The 25,053-nt window shown below is 47.3% G+C and overlaps 1 protein-coding gene across 1 annotated transcript in view; it reads right to left on the bottom strand.

The window, feature by feature from the left end:
• ERN1 (endoplasmic reticulum to nucleus signaling 1) overlaps positions 1-25,053 on the bottom strand; it is an 82,643-nt gene that overhangs the window by 28,738 nt on the left and 28,852 nt on the right. Inside the window, exons 2-7 of the mRNA XM_010856418.1 lie at positions 24,157-24,277; positions 7,366-7,399; positions 6,055-6,127; positions 4,027-4,099; positions 1,464-1,586; positions 134-235 (exon numbers count right to left, since the gene is read on the bottom strand). Coding sequence (XP_010854720.1) covers positions 134-235; positions 1,464-1,586; positions 4,027-4,099; positions 6,055-6,127; positions 7,366-7,399; positions 24,157-24,277 — 526 coding nt within the window. The remainder of the gene's footprint in view (positions 1-133; positions 236-1,463; positions 1,587-4,026; positions 4,100-6,054; positions 6,128-7,365; positions 7,400-24,156; positions 24,278-25,053) is intronic.

The following is a 25,053-nucleotide window of genomic DNA, read 5'->3' as shown; positions in this document are numbered from 1 at the left end:
CCACGGAAAGTCCAAAATCTGGTGACCAAGAAGGTCTTAAAAGGAAATTCAGTTTTCTGGAACCCTCGTTCCCCACAGGCCCTAGGTGCCCGCCTGACCTCGCCGTGCCAGGGAGGCGGGCCGGTCTACTCACTGTAGTCCCCACCGTCCTCGGGCAGCGCGGCCGCGTAGTCAAAGTAGGTGGCGTTCCAGCGCAGCTCGCGGGTCTTGGTGTCGTACATGGTGATGGTGTACTCTGAGTGGGACACAGCAGCCTGTTACCTGGAGGGGCCACGCAGCAGCGGAGGTGCTGACCTCACCTAAGTTACAGCAGACGAATCCTCCCTAAACGGCACGCGAGAAAGTCCAGGCCATCCATGTAGGGAGAGAGGGGCCACGGGGAGGAGGACTGGAGTCCCAAATGCATGCGCAAACCCGGCCCACAGCCTGTGGAGCAGACAGGCCGCCCATGCTGTGTCCTTGAACTCAAGGCTCCCGAGTCATGAGCAATGTCCTGGTGTTGTTCTAAGCCACTTAAGTTTTTGGGTGGTTTACTATACAGCAATCGAGAGTGGACATTAGAAATCGGTACCTAGGTGTGGGATGGTGCCATAATAGAACCATAAAACATGTGGCACTGACTTTGGGACTGGGAGGCAGACGGAAGCTGGAAAGGGAACAGCTGACGGAAGCTGAAAACGATGACCCAGGTTAGGTGGTGGTGACACAGTTATTAGTTAAGACCACTTCTTGCTGTACCTTGAAAAATAGAAAGATTTAAGCAACTAATGAACTTGTGGCTCTGACTAAGGAGATTTCTAGGCAGAATGCAGAACACGCCAATGGTTTCTCTTAACTGCGTGTGGTAGGACACAAGGCCAATAAGCTAAAGAGGAAACCACTCTGTTTTCAAGTTGAAGGTAGAGGAAATGTAGAGAGTCCAGGACTGATGCTCCAGCTGGAAAAGACTCTCAACATAAAAAATGGCCTTGGGCAGGACTTCGAAGGTGGTCCAGTGGTTAAGAATCTGCCTGCTAATCCAGGGGACACGGGTTCGATCTCTGGTCTGGGAACTAATATCACATGTGCTGCAGGGCGACTAAGCCTGTGCACCAGAACTACTGAAGCCGATGCACCCTAGAGCCTGTGCCCCCCAACAAGAGAAACCAGCACTAAGCAAAGCCCTCACTGTAATGAAGAGTAGCCCCCATCTGCTGCAACTAGAGAAAGCCCACACACTGCAGCAAAGACCCAGCACAGCCAAAATAAATTAATTAATTAAAAGAAAAAGGCCTTAGGGTGACAATCAGGTTCAGGGGCTTCCAGTAAAAAATGGCTTCAGGGTTAAGGTCAGACCAAAGCTGAGGCTGTAAGACCCTCCTGTGAGGCCTCAGAAAGATTCAAGGTGATCCTCCATAGACCTGCTATTTCAGGTCATTGTTCGAAATCAGGCAGGCTGTACACGCTTAATGGTTCCTTCTTACCTGTTCGCCCCAGATACAGAAGAGAGGTTGATGGGCAGAGGCTGTCTGCAAAGGCTGATGACAGGGTCTGCTGCTTCTCCCCAGTCAGGAGGTCGATAACGTACCAAATGTCCTGCTTTTTACCTGCAAGGCCACAAGGACATGTGGTGGTTAACACTCAACCAACATGGAAAAAAATATCCCCGCCAAACCAGCAGCCCAAGATGCTCTCTGAGCTGAGAAACAGGCCTGAGAGTCTCACGATGTTGAAGACACTTCTATGATCCTCTGTGGGTGACCAGGTTAATGGTAATGTGCAGATAATAAAGCTTCTTGGGCCACTGGGTCCTATTAACAACTTAATAACCTAGTCGTGGTATAAAAATTTCTTCACGCCTAATAACATAACAATTTACAGATTTTATTGCTCTGATGAGTAGCCTTAAATATGAAAAATCTGGCCTGTTAAGACAAACCTTTTCCCATAGACTAGGATCTATATAAATCCAGAAATGCACCCAGGGGCTCATCTCCCTGGTAACCATCATTCACACATCTCAACATCCCTACTCATGAGCCCTCATGTAAAGAGGACCTACAGACACTGGGTTATAATCTAACTAGCGACTGGGCACTAGAGCTGGTGGCAGCCACGTGCTAATGAGGCCAAAGTGATCTCGGCCTTGACCAGTAAGTGACTCCCCAGCCACACGCTACACCCCTCCTCTCGGTCAGCTGACTAAAAGGTATGAACTGGTGGAGAGCGTAGCTAAACAACACAATTAGGAAAACTCAAACCTATGGTTACATACACCAGGGCATCCCGGTAATGGCAAGTTCCTAAGAAAGCTGTTTTATAAATACTCCGTACTGTTTTAATAATTTTGTTATCCGTTTATTTATTTTGGGCTGTGCTGGGCCTTCATTGCTGCGTGCAGGCTTTCTCTAGTTGCAGTGCACAGGCTTCTCTCGCTGCAGACCATGGGCTCTGGAGCACATGGGCTTCAGCAGTTGCAGCTCCCGGGCTCTAGAGCACAGGCTTAATAGTTGTGGTGCTTGGCATTTGTTGCTCCGAGGCAGGTGGGATCTTCCCGGATCAGGGATGGAACCTGTGTCTCCTGCATTGGAGGCGGATTCTTTACCACTGAGCCACCAGGGAAGCCCAATACAGGGTATTATTTCCACTATGATGTCAAGATAAACACAGTTCCTGCCTGAAGGTCAACACCTTCAGTGCGATGTGCACGTTTCCGTTTTTTAAGGTCTGTCTTCCAAAGACAAGCCTTCTCTCTGCTCACTCGTCTCTTCCTAGCTTATTGGCCATGTTTGCTATTTCAAGGGACTTTTGGAAGCCAAGTACCGAGATGCCAGCAAGCTCACAGGGCACGTGAATCTGCTAAAGTTACGCCTAGTTCTAACAGAGGGAGCATACATGCCAGTCTGCATGTCTGAAACTCGTCCACGGATCCTAACTTCCTACTCCCAGTGACAAATCTTAATATGAAAAAGATCTGAAGATGGAGACAAAATATCACCCGACTGCTGTGGCCAGGACCGCTTTCTGTCTGGCCCGGGCGCCCTTCTGGTTACTATAAGGACCGTTGACAGTCTGTGTGACCCAGCTACCACTTTAATGGATGGGTCGGGGCAACTGCCACAACTTTAAATGCACCCTAAGTGATGAATTGGTGGTCAGAGCGGGAAGATCAGCCAGACAACAGTGACTACAGATGGTGAGAAGATGTTCAGAGGGGCCCGGGCACAGCTTAGAGCACAGAGAAAGCCTGTGTTGATCACTTCCCCTGAATCCCTGGGCCAGGGGCTTCCTCATTCCGAAGGTGTGGAAAGAAGAGCCCCAGTCTCCTTAGACAAAGACTTAAAATCCAGCCAGAGCCTGTGCTTGAAACCCAGAAACACACATAAAAAGCTCCCAAGGCATGAACAGGCCGTAAGCACTTTCAGTTCCTCAGAAAGAAAGCTGCTTTATAAATACAGGATATTATTACTACTATGCTTTCAAGATAAATACAGCTCTCCTTTGTGTCACAAATGCATTTTTATTGACATTTTGGCGGCAACCTGGTCAAAGAAAAGCAGCTGATCTGATGCTTTGAAAGACGTGACCCCTGTAGGTATGAAGGGGGCTTATCTAAGCAAGCTGTTAAGTGCTGTTTTTATCCAATATTCTGATAGCAGGAAATACTAAGAAAGCCCTATAATTAATAGGCAAGCCTGGCTTCCCTTTCTTGGCTCAGACTATTGTAATTCACTTTAAATTTCATCCAGTTGCTTCTGGGTATGTTGCAATCTGTAAATCGCAGGGGTAGGTCAACACAGCAGCTAAAAGCTCGTTAAATGAATAACCATATTAATGGTGTTAGGTCTGCTCCCAAGTGTGGTGGCAGGGGGAACCCTTTCGTAATTGGTCAGCTAATCCTGGCCTGAACCAGCACGATCGAGACAAGAAAGGCCTTCCCCAGAAGGGTGGGTAGTGACAGTAGACACATCTCCTCTCTCTCAGACCCGCCACCTTCCCAGATTGTGGCATTCGCTTCCAAAAGGGATCAGCGTCAGGAACTCTTACCCATGTAGAGAATGCCATCTGAACTTCGGCACGGAGATGCCTGCACCAACTCAGGGATCGTAAAGGGAAGTTTCTTTAAAACAAACCAAAGAAAAAAAAAGCAAAGCAAAAAAAAAAGTTAACAAGGTCTTGTGCAATGATTACAATTTCACTGCAGTCTGTTTCTGTTACCCAATTCTGCTAAAAAGAGATGGTACGTGGGGGTTTTCCTAACTGGAAAGCAAGGAGAAGGGGGCACCCTAGGCTCCCTGCACACTGTGGGCAAGCCCTTGGCTTCCAGGTCCTGGGTGCTGGACACACTGGTTCTTTTATGTGACACGCCCCCTGGAAGTCTCTAGTCCAGAGCCCTTCTGGGGCTGTTTGACCTTTTCTGAAAAGACACACAAATATGGAGAGAATGACACAATCTTTGAAATCCTAAGGCTTGGGGGGTCGGGGGGAGGAGGGAGAGTTGCCCTGTCTTGGAAAATTATCCCAGAGCTGCTTAGACAGGAGTAGAAAACACTCCTCAGAGCAGGAGTCAACCAGGAGACTACCCTGAAGGGGAGCCTCGAGGGAGAGGAGCAGCCGTCCCTCTGTGGGCAACACAGGAGAGTCTGGGGAAGGAAGAGAAGTTTTGGTGTTTTCTCTAGCAACGAATTCTCCTACTGAAAAACAGAAGAAGATTGGGCTTTTTGGTATTAAAAGGAAGTTATGCTAGGTGCTGGGAAAAGAAACTTAGAGCAGTCCGCGTGTTTCAACTGCATTTCATCATAAAAACCGATCCTTCAGAGTTGACAGCTGACATCTGACAAGCTCTTTGGGTTCGAGTTTGTTTCAGAACACTTTATTTTTGGAACATTCTGTGTTCTTGAAACCATCCTGTGGGTACCTGCCTCATGACAACTGTCACCTTTCTTGCCAAGAAAGCAAAGTCAACAGAATTTTCAGGAACCAATAATGCAGATTTTCCTGTCATCCCAATGTTTAAACTAAACCTTAGCAGAAAAAATATGCCCCAGAGAGGCTGTCCTGACTGGGCTTCTTCCAGATGTTTCTGAGGATTAGAATGTTGTTGCAAGGTTTTCAGTCTGGAGTATTTTCCAGTCTGCAGGGTCTGGCTGAGTGCGGCCACCTTGGCCTCCTGATTCGAGGCCCAGGCTGGAAACCACGTTCTTGGAGCTGCTAAACCACACCAAGCGGTTTGCGGGTGGTGGCAAGAGCAGCCTCTGGAAGGTGGGGGTTCATGGAGCACCTCCTCCGCCTGGTGCTTTGGCCTTGGGCACATTCCTTCACCTCTCTGGGCAGAGTTTCCACACCTCTGCTGTGGAGATGACCATATGTGTGGGCCCATTCTCTTTCTCGGGAGCTTTTTTAAAACATCCTGATGACCTAGGTCAATCAAATGGGGACTTTGGGGTTGGGACCTAGACAGTATTTTTTAGAGATCGCCAGGTTATTACAATGTGCAGCTAAGGTTGTGAACCTTAAGGTCTATTCTCAAATGGAGGTAGCAATGGAATATAACCCCCCCCACCCCCACCAAGGGGATGTCTACTGGGAGAGTGTACAGTGTTGCAAACTACACCCCTCCCCCAAATTAAGAATCACTAAAGTTAGGGACTTCGCCGGTGGTCCAGAGATTAAGACGGTGCGACCACTGCGGGGGGCATGGGTTCGATCCCTGGTCAGAGAACTAAGATCTTGCGTGCCAGGTGGCCAAAATATATATTTTTTAATGATAATAATAATAATAATCATCACTAGATAAAGTGAGCCCTATTCCTGAAGGAAGACCACATCCTTCCAGTGTGCTGGCTGAGCCCTGAGAAACTGCTAGGACAGATCAGTGTTTTTGAACTCTGGGCTGTACGTTTAAAAGCTCATCGAGGGAGCTGTGAAAAGACACCTCTGCCCAGGCCCCAGTCTGGACCCCCTGATTCAGAATCCCAGAATCTTTTGTAAGTTCTCAGGCGATCCTGATATACAGCTGTGGTTGAAGACAGGGGTCTAGAACCTCCGGAGCACCAAGAAGCTAAATACACTCACCGTCAGGCCTTCGTTGTTCTTGCCCCCAAGCGTGTACAGGCTGCCATCGTTGGGATCTGGGAGGAAGGCAGGCCTGCAGATTAAGCAGTAAGTATTAGCGACAGATTACAGCCCAGGGCACAGAATAAAATACCAAAGCCAGGCAAAACCATGATTGGTAGGGAGGGGTGTGTGCGTGTGCATGTGTGTGTGTGTATAAAACAATTCCATCCACTTCTTTTTCATCTTAGCCACAGATAATAAAATATCCTTCTGGTAATCTCCAATGGACCAGTTCTGCAGGTGACAATTTTTCCATGGACGGTGGGGCAGTGGGTAGGGGGGAGGATGTGGTTCAGGATGATTCAAGTGCATTCCATTTATCATGCACTTTATTTCTATTATTATTACATCAGCTCCACCTCAGATCATCAGGCATTAGATCTCAGAGGCTGGGGACCCCTGGTCTATACTATACTTGGCGTGGGGAAAAAAAAAAACCAACCTGCAGTGGAAAACTAGTCCAAAACCACAGAAGAGCAAATCATCATTTGGTCAAAGCACGCTGGCTAAAGGTACAACGGGGGGAAGGACCCAGCAAGCCTGCTTTTCAGTTTCCAAGTCAGCTGCATACAGGACCTCAACAATTAATGTCTAATAGCGTGGCATGGCACCTAAACAGGGAGAACAAATGTGTCTTTGGTGTTCCACAAACATTTATTTTTAGGAGGCAATAAAAGCAGACACTGAAAGCTTGACATGAGAAAGAAGCTGCCAAGGGGTTGGGTCAGGTTCTCATCAGCTGCTTCTCAGGAAGCAGGTTCAAGGTGTTCTTTTGTGACGCTAACCTGCCAACCTGCTAACTGAATGACGACTAGTCACGAAGAAACCCCTGGCTGAATCTTTTCTGTCCCCAGTTTAGAGCATCATTTGAGGCTCTTAGAGATGCCAACCAAACTTTTACTCCAACACACACACTCTAATAACAAGCCATTTTCTTGTCTCCTCTCCACAGTTTTGCACAGTGAATGGGGCAGAGATCCAAAGACACCTGGGCCCTTTTGAGGACTTTGGAAGCTTAAGCTCAAAACTCACCTTAAATTACATCTCAAAGAAGCCTTTTTAACACCCCTGCCTCCCCACCTCGCCCATCAAGGAACTGACCACCCTTTTCCCAACACAGGCTTCTTTCAAAGTACCCATGAGTCATTTGTTCTTATTCTGCTTAATATTAATATTGATGTATACATGTGCTCCCAGCAACTTGCTTCATAAACAGAGTAAAACAGAAAATGAATCAAAGGGAAGTGTGCAGCAAATCAGAACACTTACTCTTCCACATGTGTTGGAACCTGCAGGACTGGATCTGTGCAAAAGAACAACAAAGGCATTGTCAGACAGATTCTAAAATGTCAAGATTTCTAGAGTTCCTAGGACCAGCTCACAAGATGGACCAATAAATTTATCTACACGAGAAAACATAGGTGAAGGCACTTTAGAAAACTCACACAAAAACACAAATGTAGGCTCTTGGGAGCAGGGCTGGGTGGGGTGGGCGGGGGGGTCGGAGGGCTTCCCTGGTGGCTCCGCAAAAAAGAATCCACCTGCAATACAGGAGATGCAGGTTCAAGCCCTGGGTAGGGAAGGTCCCCTGGAGGAGAGCATGGCAACCCACTTGAGTATTATTGCTGGGATAATCCCATGGGCAGAGGAGCCTGGTGAGCTACAGTCCATGGGGTTAACACAAGAGTTGGACACGACTTAATGACGAAGTACACACACACGCACGAACGCATGCACACATGTACGCACACACGCATCACTCGTGCAAGCTCTTAGGTCCGTTGCTGAGACTGGAGAGGGGGCTGAGGGCAGGATGGAACTGCCCTCAGGAAACATGCCTGTGACTTGGAGGCTGGGCATATCAGGAAGCATAGTGACAGCCCACGGTGGACAGTGGGTCCCAGTGTCACTATCGACACATTAAGGCCTTCTAAACCCAAACCATCTCTGGGTCAGATACCTGGCGTGGTGCTAGATATTTCCATTGGGAAAGCAAAACTGTGGCTTAAGAAGCAGTTTTGCCGTTGATGAGAATTTGACTGGCTGGTAAATGGATACATCCCTTTGGGGTAGCAATATGATGACTTTAGAGCCTTTGAGTGTTCATTCTTCTGGATCCCCTTTGATCCATTAATTCCATGTCTATAAAGTCAGGTTTAAAAACAACACAAAGTATATAAAATGCTTTCTGTACAAAGATCTTCACAGTAGCATCACAGATGACCTAACTGTTCAGAGATGTGGTTAAATTATGGAATGTCCACTTGGCCGAAAATTAAGACTTCTAAAGTCGCTCAGTCATTTCCAACTCTTTGCAACCCCATGGACTGTAGCCCGCCAGGCTCCCCGGTCCGTAGAATTCTCCAGACAAGAACACTGGAGAGGGTAGCCATTCCCTTCTCTAGGGGATCTTCCCAATCCAGCAATCGAACCCAGGTCTCCTGAATTGCAGGGAGATTCTTAAAGCTTCTAAAAGGGCTTATAAAGTTTTATAACTATATATGTTCAGGAGAAAAAAATAACATTGTACCTAGAGTATTAATGCAGCTGAGAAAAAAAACAACCTATGTGTGTTAAAAAAAAAAATGAGATGGAAAGGTCAAAAAAGTGGTAAGTTACCTTTGTTGAAAATATAAATGACTTCCCCACCTTTTCCACATTTCCCCAAATTTCTACAAAAATAGGCATTACCTTTGAAATAGGAAACACAGTTTTTCCTTCAGGTCGTTTTAATATTGAGTTGGCTGAAAAGATTGTTCAGATTTGTCCACTTGATGGTACAGAAAAACCCGAACAAACTGTCTGGCCAACCCAATATTTGCTGTCATCTGAGTGACAGAATTTCTCCTGGGCACAGATCACAAGGACAATCCAGAGTCCACGGGGTGGATGGAGGCCACTGACCCAGCAGTGCTGTAACAGACCTGAAATCCCAGGCGAGAGACTACACAGCGATGAGGTGTTTCCAGCCACTGGGACCCCACAGGCTATAAGCCATGCTGCCCACAAAACTTCAAAGCTAGGGTCGAGGACAGCAAATGCTGTGATGTGACTCTGGATACAGGCTCTGCTTATGGTGACAGACAGCTGTCTAATTCCCCAGGTCAGCTGGGATTCTCAGATGAAGGAAACCCTTTCAAGCCTTATCATGTGTTGACTTTGCTTTGCAGGCCCAGCTCCCACATGAAGGCAGACCGGTGTTCACAACAACGGAGGCGCACACACCACATGTGGTCTGTGGGCAGCAAACAAACAATTCATTAAAACCAAGAGCACTTCAGGAAACAGGAGGAACTTTCGGTTGGCGAGCACATGGTGATCGTCCCCATTAATCCCCTCTCGGTACACTCTGACAAACAGACTGATGCAAGACACAGGAAATGAGGGTGCCTAGCCCTCGCCCTCCTGAAACAGACAAGCAGCAATTATAACCCAGCGCCTCCAATGCAGCCCAGAAGCTGAGCGCGCCAGGGAGAGCGAGAAGGCACGTTTCCAAGAAAACACAGCGGGAGAAAGGCGTCCTTTCGATTCGCTCCGGCCACTTAAAGGTGCCACAGATCAACAGAGATGAAGAGGACACTACCAAATCCTAGCTGTTCACCCAAAACAAGACGTGGACACTGAGGGGGTTTCAGTGCCTGTTCCTGAGCTTATCTGTGCTGGTCAGTGTTTACTCACTCTCGGGGTCTCCTCCTCCACTGTGGGTTTTCCTGATCCTCTAGAGCTTATTCAGCTTATCTGACACAGAGGCCTCGGGTCCCAAAGTGTGTCCCACACCAGAGAGGTTGCAGTTAAGACACAGGCCACTGGCAGGAGCCAGGGAAGGGTGGGTGGACACCTACAGCAGGGTTGAGGAGCCACGTTTTCTCCTAGGCTTAAGGGGACATGACCTCCAAGAGGGGCTCCTTCTCATTCACTCATAAAATAGGGCCCCTGGAATAAACATCTGCAGAGCTGCACGCATGTCACAGCAAGCAGATGTGGAACAATGACCTTGTTCTGCATATTCTTCTTCTTAAAGAATCATTTGAATCTAAGGTTTCCTTTCAACTACTACAGGAAATTGGAGGATAATTACAATATTGTGATGGTTTTTGCCACACATTAATATGAATCAGCCATAGGTATACATGTGTCCCCTCCATCCTGAACCACTTCCCTGGTGCTCCAGTGGCTAAGACTCTGCATCCCCAGTGCAAGGGGGCACGGGTTCGATCCCTGGTCAGGGAACTAAGATCACACAAGCCACATGATGTGGCCAAAATAAATAAATTAGTAATAATAATAAAAAAAAAAAACACAAGGGAAGGAAACCTAAGACCAAAAAATGGCAGCCTGTTGATAAATGTTTAAAGATAGAATTGACAACACTGGCCTGTCATTTTACTGTTCTCTTTATCTCTGCTTGAAATTTTCCATATTAGAAAAGGTTAAAGGATAAAAATATTTGAAAAGCCAGCAAAATAAAAGGAAAAAGCATCAGCTGAAAATGTGCCATGGAAGCCCAACATGAAAAGGAGTTGTTTTGGATTTAATAACGAGAACTGGACTTAGGCAAGATTTTTGCTCTTAAAAAAAAAAGTCACCTTCATGTGAAAGTAAACAGTGGCCTAACCCTAAGGCTATAAACAAACGCTGCTACAAAACAAGCCTCTCTATCTATATGGAAACCGATAAGGACGAAAGCCATCTCACCAAGCTGTTTTACTTTCAGAAAGGGCAGGGAAAAAAAAAGTTACTTAACCAGTGTAAAAATGGGTGTTATTCAAGGGAAAGGTAAAGATATCAGAAGAGGGAAAAAAAAAAAAGCTGAAATCAGTGTTTGGTCTCCAAGATCAAGACAGAAACAGATCTGCCCACTTCTCCCCTGGGAGAGGCCACTGGACTCGGCTCCCCTGGCGGGTCCATTTCAGGCCTGATTTACTCCGGAAGAAACCTGGCGAGGTGCGGTGACATGCATGGCTCCTGTGCTGTGCTGATGGAATCCTCCTTTTCAACCCGAGGCAGAAATGACCCAAGATAGACGTAAACATGTTTATTTCCAAAAGAAGTGAGTTTTCATCTTTCCAAGAATACCTTTTTCACCATCCTCTCCCGAACCTCCTACCTTCTCCTCTGCACTGGGCCCTGACTGCACACTGGACTCTGCTCCCTTCTTGAGCCCTGGGCCTCGAGGTCTCTGTCCATCAGCACCCACAGCTCTACTCTTCCAGCTGCTTCACCACCCTGGGGGCAATCCCACATGCCTGCTGCTGCCCCCGCTGCGGGGTTCGACCCTCCCCTCCCCCAGTCTCTCCACTTCCTGGCCCTGCAATACTACCAGATTTTTCACTCATCTCTCTCCCGTCTACTCCTCTCCCCTCTCCCTCCCTCTTCTTACTCCAACAGGGAAGAACTTTTCCTGGCTCTCATCTCAGTTCTCTGAGAGAGCACACTCATCTCTGTAGTTTCAACCATAATCACAACGAGGAAATTCTAGGTCCCCGTCTCTCAAACTCTTCTTTCTGGACCCACTGGACATTTCCATCATCTCCTGCCAGCACCTTAACCACCACTTGCCCAAATCACACCCTCCATCATTCTCTCCGGACTGGCTTGGCTACCCTGTTCTCCTAGGAGACAGGCAGTCCTCAGACCACACTGCTGACACTCATTTCCCCTGCAGAACCTGCCATCGGATGTCAGACTCTCTGGTCTATTTCATCACTCTTTTTCCTACTTCCAGCATCTTTTCAGTATCACTGGAACCGCTTGTCTTTCAAGAGCTCCCTTTTCTCCTAGTCTGTGTGCCCTTTGGGATCAGAAAAACCTAGGATTAAATCCAAGCTCTGCCACTCACCAGCCGAGTGACCTCAGCAAAGTTACTTAGCCTCTCTGAGCCTCAGTTTCCTTGTCAGTAAAGAAAAAAATAAAGAGATAGAGATAATAACACCAAACTCGAGGGGCAAATTTATGTTGATTAAATAAGGTTAAATATATCTTAAGATTGTAAGTCAGTGACTTGACATAGAAGAGTGATGCTTCGAAGACATAAATCAGATAACGCCTCTCTGCCACTCACAATCCACTGATGGGTATTTTGTTGCCCAGTAGAGGCCAATGTTCCCCCAGTGAATATCTGTGAATCCATGCAACCCCACCCTCCCACACCCACCCTGGCAGTCCCCCATGATTTCTTCCTTACTCTGTTACAGCCATGCTGGAATACAGGCTACTCCTGGACTACTGCCAAGTCTAAACCTGCCTTGGGGCCTTTTCGTATACTGTTCCCTGTGCCAAGGTCTTGGATCAAATGTCACCATCTCAGAGAGGCCTTCCATGACCACTTCCTACCCGCCCCCAGGATCCCCTACTCTTTTCCCTGCTTGATTTTTCTCCATGACACTGACTACCTCTGAATTGCTATGTATTTTACTTTTTAAATGTCTGACTCTGGTCACTATAAGATCCGTGGGGGCTGGGATTTATCTTCTGCAGTTTTCCAACAAAGGTCCACATAGTCAAAGCTATGGTTTTTCCAGTAGTCACGTACAGATGTGAGAGCTGGACCATAAGGAAGGTTGAGCACTGAAGAATTGATGCTTTCAAACTGTGGTGCTGGAGAAGACTCTTGAGAGCCCCTTGGACAGCAAGGAGATCTGACCAGTCAATCCTAAAGGAAATCATCCCTGAATACTCACTGGAAGGACTGATGCTGAAGCTCCAATACTTTGGCCACCTGATGCAAAGAGCTGACTCATTGGAAAAGACTCTGATGCTGGGAAAGGTTGGGGGCAAGAGGAGAAGGGGATGACAGAGGATGAGATGTTTGGATGGCATCACTTATGACTCAATGGACATGAGTTTGAGCAAACTCCAGGAGATGGTGAAGGACAGGGAAGCCTGGCGCACTGCAGTCCATGTGGCTGCAAAGAGTGGGACACGACTTAGCGACTGAACAACAACATACCCCCGACATCCTGGGTCCTTTCCAAGTACTTCCCTGGGTACTTCTTAACCACTGGTACAGTGGTTGAGAATTTGCCTTCCAACATGGGGAACACAGGTTTGATTCCTGCGTTGGGGAACTAAGATCTCATGTGCCATGGAGCAGCTAAGCCCAAAAGCCACAATGAAGAGCCCATGAGCCGCAACAAACACCCAGCACAGCCCCCCCCCCAAAAAAAAATAGTGCCTGGCACATGAGAGGTGTTCAGTATATTTACAAATATATATTATCAACAAATATTAGTTTCCCTCCTACTTCTACTCTTGCCCTGCCTGTATATCCATCGCTGACCATTCTATAATCCATCAACCCTCCACCCAGAATCCACTGGGCAATCCCCTCTCCTCCTCCTCAGTCTTCTGAGCACTGCTGAAGAAAACACCATAATCACTTGTGGAGATAGCAGAATGTAACCCTGGCCAGCTGGGCCCCGAGTCATAGGAGATATGTTTATCTACTTCCTGTTCTGTTCCTCACAGCTGGTGTTTCAGACTTTCATGCCTTGCCTCCAGGCCCCTTCCTCTCTGCACAGGACTCCCCTCTCTGTGGCACAGGGGAACTCAGAAACTTCCTACCCCTCGTCCTCCAGGTTTGCCAACCCCACGCTACCCTGCATATTTCTATAAAAGGACACACTTTCACCTTCACAGATACTTCACACTCACACATCTAGAACCCCCAGTATTCTGTCTCCCAGGGGTCTTCAAGTCCTTCCGGATAACTCCTTCCTCTGCCTGTAAGCATGCCAAACTCTCCTTTGCACCTTTCCTAAACGCGTCCATTTGAGTCTTTTTGGTTGTGTTATTTGGCTACACCACACAGCTTGTGGGATTTAGTTCCCAGATCAGGGACTGAACCCATGGTCTTGGGAGTGAGATCTCGGAGCCCTAACACTGGAATTCCCTCCAGTGGCAATTGAAATGCATCACAGCAAAGGCCCCCAACTCAGCTGGGCAGACACTTCCTTGAAAGGAAAGCAGTGCAATCTAACGCCGAAGCTACTAAGGCTCAACACGTGTGGGGACTGCTGTGTTTCTCTTAAAGCCTAAAACTTTAGCTACCATGCCCTGAGAGCTGACTGTGTGCCTAGGGCCCCTCAGCACATGGGGGAACCATAGGCCTTCAGCATTCAAGGCTCTGCAAAACCTGGGCCTAATTCTTCTCCATCGCAACCCTTTCCAGAACCCAGCCGGTGCCTTCCTGTCTGTCTCTGAGGTCACCATCACTGGCCCCAGCTCTGTCTACCTCTGCCCGGCCTGCAAATGCCCCTTTCTCCAGGAAATCAGAAACTGAGCGCCCACTGCACTTGGCGCTTAGCACATTTCTCAGGCGACAGGTACTTAATTGCATGCGGCCTCTCTGGTTCTCAAAGATCTGGGGGCTGGATTGAATTTTAAGAACTCTGTAGGGCAGGGACCATCTATTTTGTTTCTTGAGAAATACACATGGGAAAGTGCCTGGGGCTTATGACAGTTCAGTGAATAATCACAACGTGCACTCCCGTGTAACTGCTGCCCGGGTCTTCGCTCCCCTCCTACTCAGCAGGTAAAGCTGTCTGTAGAATGTAAGGAAGTCGATAATTTAAGATATCCAATATTGCACATGGAATGCAGTCAGATAAGTTTATCTCAATGAGAAGGGCTTTTCCACACAGAAACCTACATGATAAAAGCAAAAAAGAGCTGCCCAGGTGTAGCTCTGTTTGTTCACTCACACTTAAATTATTTAAATTTACGGGAAAAAAATGATATGGCATTTGCTTCCAAATGATGGAGATGGGGGAGCAGACTGTCATGTTTGAGTCATCACTGAAGCTGGATATCTGAGGCTTTCATACTATTCTCTTTACTTTTGCATATGTTGAAGTTTTTCTAAAATGAAAAAAAAAATTTAAGAAGAGAAGCTAAAAAAAAAAAGAGCTATTTAAGGAATACCTTTCTGGGAGGGGAGTGGAAGCGTGAGGGGGTAGGGTAGGATGTGGCGGGGAGGGTCTGCAAAGAAAAACCTGTTCTTCCTGCCCACCCTCAGCTGTAGCATGAACTTTGACAGCCTGATCCTATAATGTCCCAGGGCTGGAGGAGAGAAGAGAAGCCCAGGGGAGGAGCATGAAGGACCCTGTCAGCACCATTTCAGGCTTCCCTCAACAGAGAAAAATCTCTCCGGTGAAGTCAGTCACCATTTGAGTTAACTGCTTCAGACCAGAGTTTGGGGCAGATGGCCTCTCTCTGCAGGTGACTCTGGGCCGACTCACTCTCACGTGGGAAGAAATCAGATCGCTTTGATTACAGAGGCTGCAAGAACAGGCTGCCCATCAGACTGGAGCTCAGGAGCCCTATGGGATCCTTCCCCATCCCTAGATGAGCACCAATATTTCTGGAACACATTGCTTCTCCGGTGGAATGTAGGTGGGTGCGGGCTTTACTGCCCTGCTCCTTCTCATCCTCTCTCCAAAGCACCACCTCCCCGCTGCCCCGACGCAGCCTGCATTTAAAACCAGCCCCAGAGCTTCCCTGGTGGTCCGGTGGTTAAGAATCTGCCTTGCAATGCAGGGGACTTGGGTTCAGTTCCAGGTCGCGACTAAGGTTCCCACACACCTCAGAGCAACTACGAGCCCACACGCTCTGGAGCCCGAGAGCCACAGGTAGAGTCCAGGCGCCGAAAGGAAGGATCCCATGTGACCTGAGACCCTGCATGCGGCAACTAGGCACAGATGCAGCCGAATAAATATCAAAGACAAAAAACAGCCTCAGGACCTCCCTGGTGGCCCATTGGTTAAGAGTCCGCCTTGCAATGCCACAGACGTGGGCTTGATCCCTGTCAAGGAACTAAGAACCCACATGCTGCAAGGCAACTAAGCCCTCGAGCCACAACTAGAGGGCCTGCGTGCTGCAACTAGAGTCTGTGTACTATAACAACAGCAGCAGCAGAAATCCCACATTTGATGCGAGAGATCCCCCATGCCGCAACTAAGGCCTGATGCAGCCAAATAAATACATAAATAGGAAAAGACACAAACCAGCCTCCTCTCTGACTGGAAGACCTCTCCAGGTGCAAGTAAGATGTCTTGTTGGCTAGAAACTCTGCAAACCAGACCCTTCTCAGTGCACCTCTAGCAGTGACCAGAAATGTCCTGGGTTGGCCCTCCTGAAAGAGATTTAAGGACTGAAAGGCCACAGATGAAGTCCCAGCTGCTCTATGCTCCCTGTAAGCCTCCCTGTATACCCAGTCTTTGAGAGCCTCCTTCCTTCTAAGAGAAAACGGGAAAGGGTGGACGGTAGGCAGAGAGACTGTGGAGAAGAAAGGGGTGAAACCTTGGGATGTGGTGCGGTGGGCACTAGGAGGAAGCAGCTGGAGGCGTTTGAGAAGAAGAGAAACGTGGTACAAGACTCTGAAGGCAGGTGAAGACAGGCAGGCACCAGGGGACAAAAGGGGATGTGAGAGAGGAGGAGGAAGCACAAAGGGAGGGTAGAGAGGGGGATGTCCCTGGTGGCCCAGTGGTCAGGGCTCTGCATTTCCAATGCAGAGGTGAGAGCCTTCGATCCCTGATTGGGGAACTAAGATTTCATATGTCACACGGTGCAGCCAAAAAAGCAACAGCAAGAAGAAAACAAATAAAGAAAAAACCAACGGGTAGTGAGGAAGGCAACGCCATAACCCCAGTAAGACGGTCTGAGACAGTTTGGGGGTGGGGTGGGGAAAGGAGGGGTGGTCAGAACCAAACAGGAGGGAAAAAAAACATCAACAGGACTTAGTCCCAATCAGAAAAATGAAGTGAAGAAATGGAATGAGTTTAAGAGAACATGGAGATTTTAATCCCAATTGACAGTGAAGCTAACTTGGTTAGTCTGCATGCAAAAAGCTGCCATTTCCTCAAGAAAATGCTTAAAGGTCTAATACCCTTTTTTTAAAAATAAAAATTATTGGTAGAAACAAGGTCATTCACCACTCCCACACCTTAACTCAAAACTTAAGTCTCCTCAATATGGTCCATGCACTCAAGTGAACCAATTAGGGACTCCTTCTCCCCAACGGCGGCTCATTTCCTTCCTCCAGAGGGAAGGAACTTGGGTAATCTGTGCCCTAAACTCCCATGAAAGTTGTCAGGTCCAAGTTGTAGGGCAGCAAGTCTAAAAGTTTCCTCAAGGTTCAGCTTTCATGACAAGAGCGTTTTAAAATAGATCTCTGCTCAGAAGCTCTTAAAATCCACAGTGAAATTCCAAATTTTATCAGAACTAGGGGGAGGATGTCATAAGCTTGCTTTCAGGGTAATCTCTACAAGGGGTTCCCTGGTGGCTCAGCAGTAAAGAACCCACCTGCCAGAGCAGGAGACTTGGGTTTGAACCCTGGGTCAGGAAGCTCCCCTGGAGAAGGGAATGGCAACCCTCCCCCCTATTCTTGTCTGGAGAATCCCATGGACAGAGAAGCCTGGTGGGCTACAGTCCACAGGGTCACAAAAGAGTCAGATATGACTTAGCAACCACACAACGACAATCTCTGCAAATCACCAAATGTCATGTTTGATGAAGAGAATCCTGTAGAAATACCAACATAATCTGAAAAACCAGCCATGGTACCAAAGGCTGTCGAATTCTAAGGTCTCACTCATCCTTGCCTTGGCGGAAGTAACTCAGGCCGAAAAACACACCCTGCTACAACCAACCGTGAAGGAATTCAAGCTATAACCAAATGTGAAGGAGGACAAGACGACTTAGTGCTTGGGACTCTGCCCCAGTGCCTCTCAGGATGTCACTAACTTCACAGAGTTCAGTTCTGGAGCGATGAGAGTGTTCACCCAAAGGCAAGTAAGAGGATGGTAAATAAGTCACAGCCCAAACTGGCCTTTTATTCTCAGCTTCAGTATTCACAACTGTATTCCGAAACACACCAAGCAACGCTGCAGAGAATGCCCACGGGAGCTGAAATCTATGCTACTGTGTGCGACATCACTATTTTTTTTTGGCCATGCTGCATAGCATATGGGATCTTAGTTTCTTAACCAAGGATCGAATCTGAGTCCCCTGCAATGGAAACACTGAGTCTTAACCGCTGGACCACCAGGGACGTCCCATGACCACTATTTCCAAGAGCCCTTCCATGCCATGAGACATATTGCTCCGAGGCAAACCCCAGGCATGTGGGAGGGACGTGAATGGGGGCACAGATACACGAGGCTGTGCACCAGCTGGTGATGGGTACAAGAGTGTTCATTAGATCATCATCTCTTTGTCTGTGTATGTTTAGACTCTCTTGATAAAAATCAATACACTCAAAAAAAGAAAATACTTTTTCAAGAGACTCAAAAGCAGAAAAGCTTCTCTCACAGCCCCTCTCAGAAACTTAATTTTTATCCTCCAAAACAATGGAGAACAAATAAACACTTTTCTGTGCTTCAGCAATTAGGGAAAGGCAGTGATGGCATATCTTAAGCCTAGAAAATTCCTTAAGAGAAAATAGATTAGAACTACTAACGAAACATCGCCCCCTTTCCCAACCTCCCTTCTCTTGAGTGTCACACAGAGTTTTCTCTCAAGCCTCTGAGGGTGGCTCACTGACACTCCAGGGCAACACGAACCCTGCCTGAAGAACAGGAGAGAAAACCAACTGCAGAAAGTCATGAAAAGCCACGTGCAGCTCAAGATCAGAAACTGGAACTGGAAACTTCCGTGATGACGGATCCTGGGGAGGCAAAGCCCGCCTCGCCCACTTCTCCCTGGGGCCTGAGCTGGCACTGGGTGTCTTAGAAGTTTACTGAGACCCCCTCCTTCAAGGAGTTAGAAATCCACTAGGAGGACAAACATAGCCAAAAGTTCACAGGAAGCAGGAAGTGCCGGTACAGAGGCTTCAGCGAGCTCCTCTGGAGCCTGATGAGGGAGGGGTTCACCCTGCAGCAGCAGTCCAGGAGGTGAGCTGTGAAGGGGTCTTAATGGATGGAAGGGGGCCTGGGCAACACTGCGGGCCGCTGGTGGGGAGAGGCCATAAGCAAAGGCCCCGTGTCTCCAAGAGCTGGTGGCAACGGGCAGCTGAGGCTGGAGAGGTGGGTGACAGCCCGACTGTGAAGGGGCTGACAGGTGTAATCAGGAGCTTCGACCTCACTCTGGGGCCCGGTGCTTCTCCAGCTGACTGTGGGGAAGGGCCAACTGTTGAGAAGTCCAACCCCCCAGGAATGAGGCTTCCGCTCCCTTTGGTACTTCTCTCCTCGTGGGCGAGGAACACGGGTGGGCAGACCAACGCAGAGTAGCACCATGATGGACAACATGCCTTTCAGCAGAGGTGCAGCATGGTCTGGGCAGTCGCTTCAGAGGGTGTGTCCACCGGCCGCGTGCTGGGTGATGGGGAGCGTGAGGCGGGAAGCGGGGATGGTGGTCAGCAAGCTGTGCATGGATCCAGGAAGTACACGTTGAGAGCTGGGCTAAGACACTGGCAAGGGGGACCAGGAGGAGGGGTCAGGTTTGGGAGACCCTCCATGAGTCCATGTGGCGGGACTGGGTGACCAAGGGGCAGAGCATCACTCTTTTCTAGCCTGGGTGGCCCATAACTGTCAGCACAGATAGGAACTACGAACAGAGGCACAGGGTTGGAAATTCACAGGAGAAGATGTTCTTCAGGCTTCAAATAACTAATTTTGTTTTTAATCCTTCCCTCGTAAGAAATTCCCAATATTAATCATTTAGGGGGCATCTCAGGAGTTTGGACCTCTCTGGCTACAAGGGTAGCACATTTCTATAGTTAGTAAAGAATGGTTCTAAGGACTTCCCTGGTGGTTCCGTGGCTAAGACTCCACACTCCCAGTGTAGGGGGCCTGGGTTCGATCCCTGGTCAGGGGACTAGATCCCACACGCCGGAACTAAGAGCTCTAATGCTGAAACTAAAAGATGCTGTGTGCCACAACTAAGACCCCAAGCAGCCAAATAAATAAATGTTTGTTTTTTTAAAGATATGGTTCTAAATTAGACCTAGTCCTCTGGACCTATTACAGGAAAGGAGATGGAAGGGAATGGGAGTGGGTTTGCTACAGAACCATCTGCAGTTTGATGAAGATTTGAGTGTCAGACTCACCAGCCATGGCAATACCAAAGAGAGTCCTTTATCTCCACCAGGCCAAGGCAAGCTTTGTGAAACGAATCTAACCCAGAACATGACAGCAACATTCTCGGTTTGAGTCTGGGCTGGGAGTGCAGAAATGAAACACACTCAGTCATGTTCAGTGGTGAAATTTCAGAGACAGACAGTGGTGCTGCTGCAGTTACAAAATCACAGCTTATTGGGATCACACCTACGGGAAAATGCCAGGACTCAAATCTGTTTCCGAAAACAAACAGAACTTGTTTTCTGTACTAAGTGGAGTTTGCTGCTGTGATGTGAGAAATCTCCATTTCTGGGAACAGCAACACATGTTTGGTTGAGGAACAAAAGCACCTGCCAAAATCATTCTGTGGATAAAAATTAAAAAAAAAAACAAAACACTCCCAGTTTCTTGGTCCCTGAAAAAAGTAAACAGTTAGGAAACCACAAAATGGAATAATAGGTAAGTGTTCTGCAGAACCCCAGTTTGATGACTTAGAGGTGTCTGTTTGCATCAGCAAGTTTCTTCCATTTCAATCTGACTCACCGCGGCCACTCAGGCCCAAGCCCACAACCTCCCCTGCCTGGACTGGTGCAGTAGCCTCCACAGCTCTTATTGCCACCGTGTACTTTATCTCCTTATCTGATTCCCCCATAGAATGAAAGCTCCATGAGGGCAAGGATTCTGCTGTATTTTCAGGGTCTAGAAGAGTAGCTGGATACATTTATAAATCTACTTATGTATTGTTGCTGTTGTTTTCTATTGTCTCCCAGAGCTTGCTCAAATTCACCTCCATTGAGTCAGTAAAGCTATCTAACCATCTCATCCTCTGCTGCTCCCTTCTCCTTTTGCCTTCCATCTTTCCCAGCATCGGGGTTGGAGAACCAAAGAGTTGGCTCTTAACGTCAGGTGGCCAATATATTGGAGCTTCAGCTTCAGTCCTTTCAATGAATATTCAGGGTTGATTTCCTTTAGAAGTGATGGGCTTGATCTCCTTGCCATCCAAGGGACTCTCAAGAGTCTTCTCCAACACCACAATTCGAAAGCATCAATTCTTCAGTGCTCAGCCTTCTTTATGGTCCAACTCTCACATCCATACATGACTACTGGAAAAACCATAGCTTTGACTACATGGAATTTTGTCAGCAAAGTGATGTCACTTGCTTTTTAATACTGCCTAGGTTTGTCATATCTTTCCTTCCATGGAGCAAGCACCTTTTAATCTCATGGCTGTAGTCACCATCCGCAGTGATGTTAGAGCCCAAGAAAAGAAAATCTGTCACTGCTTCCATGTTTTCCCCTTCTATTTGCCATGAAAAGATGGGACCAGATGTCATGATCTTAGGGTTTTTTTCATTTACATATTAATGGTTTTGAAATCTTTAGTTATAATTGCAAAATTAAAATTAAATTTAAAATTCAGGGTCTCTATACGTTACCATCTTTAATCTTTGCATAAAAATATACAGAGAGAGAAGGAATTCCCTGGTGGTCCAGTGGTTAAGACTCCATGCTTCCTCTGCAGACGGAATGGGTTCACTCCCTGATTGGGGACCTAAGATCCCATAAGCTACACAGCCAAAAAAAAAAAAAAAGCGGGGGGTGGATACCAATACTAGCCAGGGCTGAATTTAGCTAAAATCAGCCAATTTATTCTCAGAAAAACGATGAGACTTAGAATATAACTGAAATTTCACTGAATTAAATCGAACCGAATTTCATTACTTGAAATTCTTAGGTCTTAATCAACTTTCTCTAATTCTGCCCACATGTGTCTTTTAACTCCTGCCTGCTCTGCCTACCTAACCAGTTGCTGGGTTCCCCGATTCTACTTCTGGCAGGCCTCCCATCCTTCCTCTTCCCTTTTCCCTTCCTCAGGTCTGCCTCTGTCTCTAGTCGCACACACTGCTGCTGGATTAATTTGGAAGCGGCAACACCTGTTGAGTCACTCACCTGCTCAGGCGTGTCGATGGCTCCCAACTTCCTGGTCCCTCAAGTACAAATGCCTCAGAGCTGCCACAGGCCTCAACATCCCCTCTGTCTGCCTCCCTCCACCTCCATTGCTAAGCCCCTCCCAAACCAGACCTGTCCCCACACCCCAGATGGTGCCTTTGTTCCCGGCCAGGCTTCCACCCGACTGCAGTGTGATGCATCCTCCAAGGCTCAGCTCCGCACACGGAGCCTTTCCCGGCCCAGCTGGAACAGCTTCCTAGCACCTCTCTGCGGTGGTTACAAGGCTGCTTCCCTGCTGAACTTCTGTGTGCTTGTCAGGTCTCCCTCCCGACGGTGGGCTCCTTGAGGGTAGGGGCTGTCTTTTTCCTCTTTGTGCCCCATACAGTAGCTTTCACAGATAGAGTTTCGAGTTCTCTAAACTTGCATTAAACTTAAAAGGAGACAAGGGACTTCCCTGGTGGTCCAGTGGCTGAGAATCCGCCTGCCAACGCAGGGGACACAGGTTCCATCCGTGGAAATTAAGATCACACATGCCGCGGGGCCACTAAGCCCGTGCACCACCGTAAAAGGCCCCACGTGCCACAACTGAGACCCGAGGCAGCTAAACAAATATTTTTAAAGTATCTTTAAAAAATAAACAAACAAATAAGTAAAAGGAGGCAGGTTCTTTCAGCTCTAAATTACAGGAGAGAACAGATTGTCTCTTATGTTTGGCTCAGCAACAAACAAGGCAGGGCACAGTGTTGCTGGCTATAGGCAAGGCTACTATCTAAAAAAATACACGCAGGAAAAAGCAAAGCAGAAGAATGAAGTGGCTTGGGGGCAAAGATGTCGTGCCTGGGAATACTGAAACTGAGGGACCAGCCCTCATATTTAACAGCAAAAATATTTATCTCAATCCTTTTGTGACTTGTTGATTTTCATCTCTGGACAAAATCAGACATTCTGAAATATAAAGAACGCTGCTTAAACATGAAAGCACACATAATATTCGGAGAGCCTATAATATACTGCCAACACTGGGCTCTCCCATCTTGCTGTGGGCTCTCGCTCCTGAGGGACCTGGTCCTTTCCGTCACTTAAAGTCCTTGCTGATCCAAGCTGGCCCGGACAGGTGAGGCAGGGCAGTCTGTGGTTACCTACCTGCCAGCATCTGCGGATGGCAACCTGGTTTGCTGCTGAATGGACAAGATGGTGCGTGACCTTCTGATATGTGCTAATATATTTCCAACTAAAAACACTGTTTTGGAACATTTTATTAATGAAGGAAAAACATTTGCTGTGTTCAAGAGAATACTGAGTCATGGCTTAGTGATGAAAGAGAACATACCAGTCAGACCTGAATTTATGGCCAAAGGAGAATTACGATAGGATGGAATAAAAGAGATGACTCTGAAAGCCCCCAATCCTGGGATTTGCCTGGCTTTTATCCAGGAAGATTACTTTGGGAACTGAATACGATTTCCCAGCTGTAGGGAGTCCATGCTGCCCACCATCACCAGGAACACAAGATCATAAATGGAAGCTTGGTAGAGTAAATGAGAAACAGCCTCTGCCTTCCACTTCCCTCAATGTACAGAGCTAATAAAGTGACTGACTTGGATGAATGTCAAATCCTGCAGCCCTCAGCCATTCTAGCCTCTATAAAAACAAAATGAGTAATTTGAGGTTAGAGAAGATAGCTTCTTATAATTATGATTACAAGACTCTAATCATTAGAACTTAAAAAAAATTAATGTAGCATGTCTTTGTAAAGACCAACCAGCCAGAACTATTCATAGAAAAGCCTAGAGCCATTTATACACAAAATCTAGACAACTGTGAAAAAAATAATAATAATAAAAAAGATAAAGCTTGTCTCAACTGATGCCCTGAGTGGATAATCACAATTTGAGTTATAAACATACCCTTTGTGTACACTTCATCTCTTCTCTTTGACTGTTATCCTTTTTTAGTTTATTAAAATCATGTATAACTGTTTCTCTCTTTTTCTGGAATGTTTCCTTGGAAGCAGCTGAGCAAATGTCCATGTCACCCCAGGACAAATCCCAATTACCTTCCTTTAAAGTCCATTTGATGGAGCCTGTCCTCTTGCTGACGGCATGCAGACTTCCATCCAATGTGGACACAAACAGCAAGGTTTCAGGAAGTGTCACAGTGCTGGGACTCCCAAAACCCTGCAGTGAGAGGTAGAAGAATCGATGTGGTCAATATGATTCTTCATCTTGGGTGTGCACAACCACCGACCAGCCCCTCCCGTACCCGAAAAGTTATCCTTCTAAGATCTACCACGTCACAGATGAAGAAACTGAGGTTGACGAGCTGAAGTTCCCATCAAGGGCATGTGTCTGGACAACAGCTGGTTTAGGACTAGAACCAGACCGCCTTATTCTATCTAAGCAGCAGTCCTTCCCACACAAGGGTTGATGACCTAACATGTCAGGGACGGGGGACTCTGAAATAGTCCAAGGCCAGCCTCCACTGAAACAGATGGGGAAAGTATGTATGCCAGCTTTGAGTTCCTTCTCTTGGTTATATTTTACTTTCTGAAACCTGGTTATCTTGCAAGACTCCATGCTAAAGTAGAATGCCAACACACCGACACACATTTTAAAAGGCAAGGAATCCGGCTCAGTGGTAAAGAATCCACCTGCAACACGGGAGACTTGGGTTCGATCCCTGAGTCGGGAAGATCCCCTGGAGAAAGGAATGGCAACCCACTCCAGTATTCTTGCCTGGGAAACCCCATGGACAGAGAAGCCTGGTGGGCTATAGTTCATGGGGTTGCAAAAGAGTCGGACACAACTTAGCGACTCAACAACAAACAACAACAAGGAATTTGGGGGAAATATTTAAAGCAAAATAGGAAAAACAGCTCTCATTATACAAAGAGTTTATATAATATAGTAAACACCAAGATTTTGAGAGAGACATATCATAAAAGAAAATGTAT

Source organism: Bison bison, unplaced genomic scaffold (assembly GCF_000754665.1).
Source record: "Bison bison bison isolate TAMUID 2011002044 unplaced genomic scaffold, Bison_UMD1.0 scf7180017864371, whole genome shotgun sequence".
In the NCBI taxonomy this organism is placed as follows: Eukaryota; Metazoa; Chordata; class Mammalia; order Artiodactyla; family Bovidae; genus Bison; species Bison bison.
Note: the sequence above shows the minus strand (reverse complement) of the source record. Positions and strands in the feature narration are given on the sequence as shown.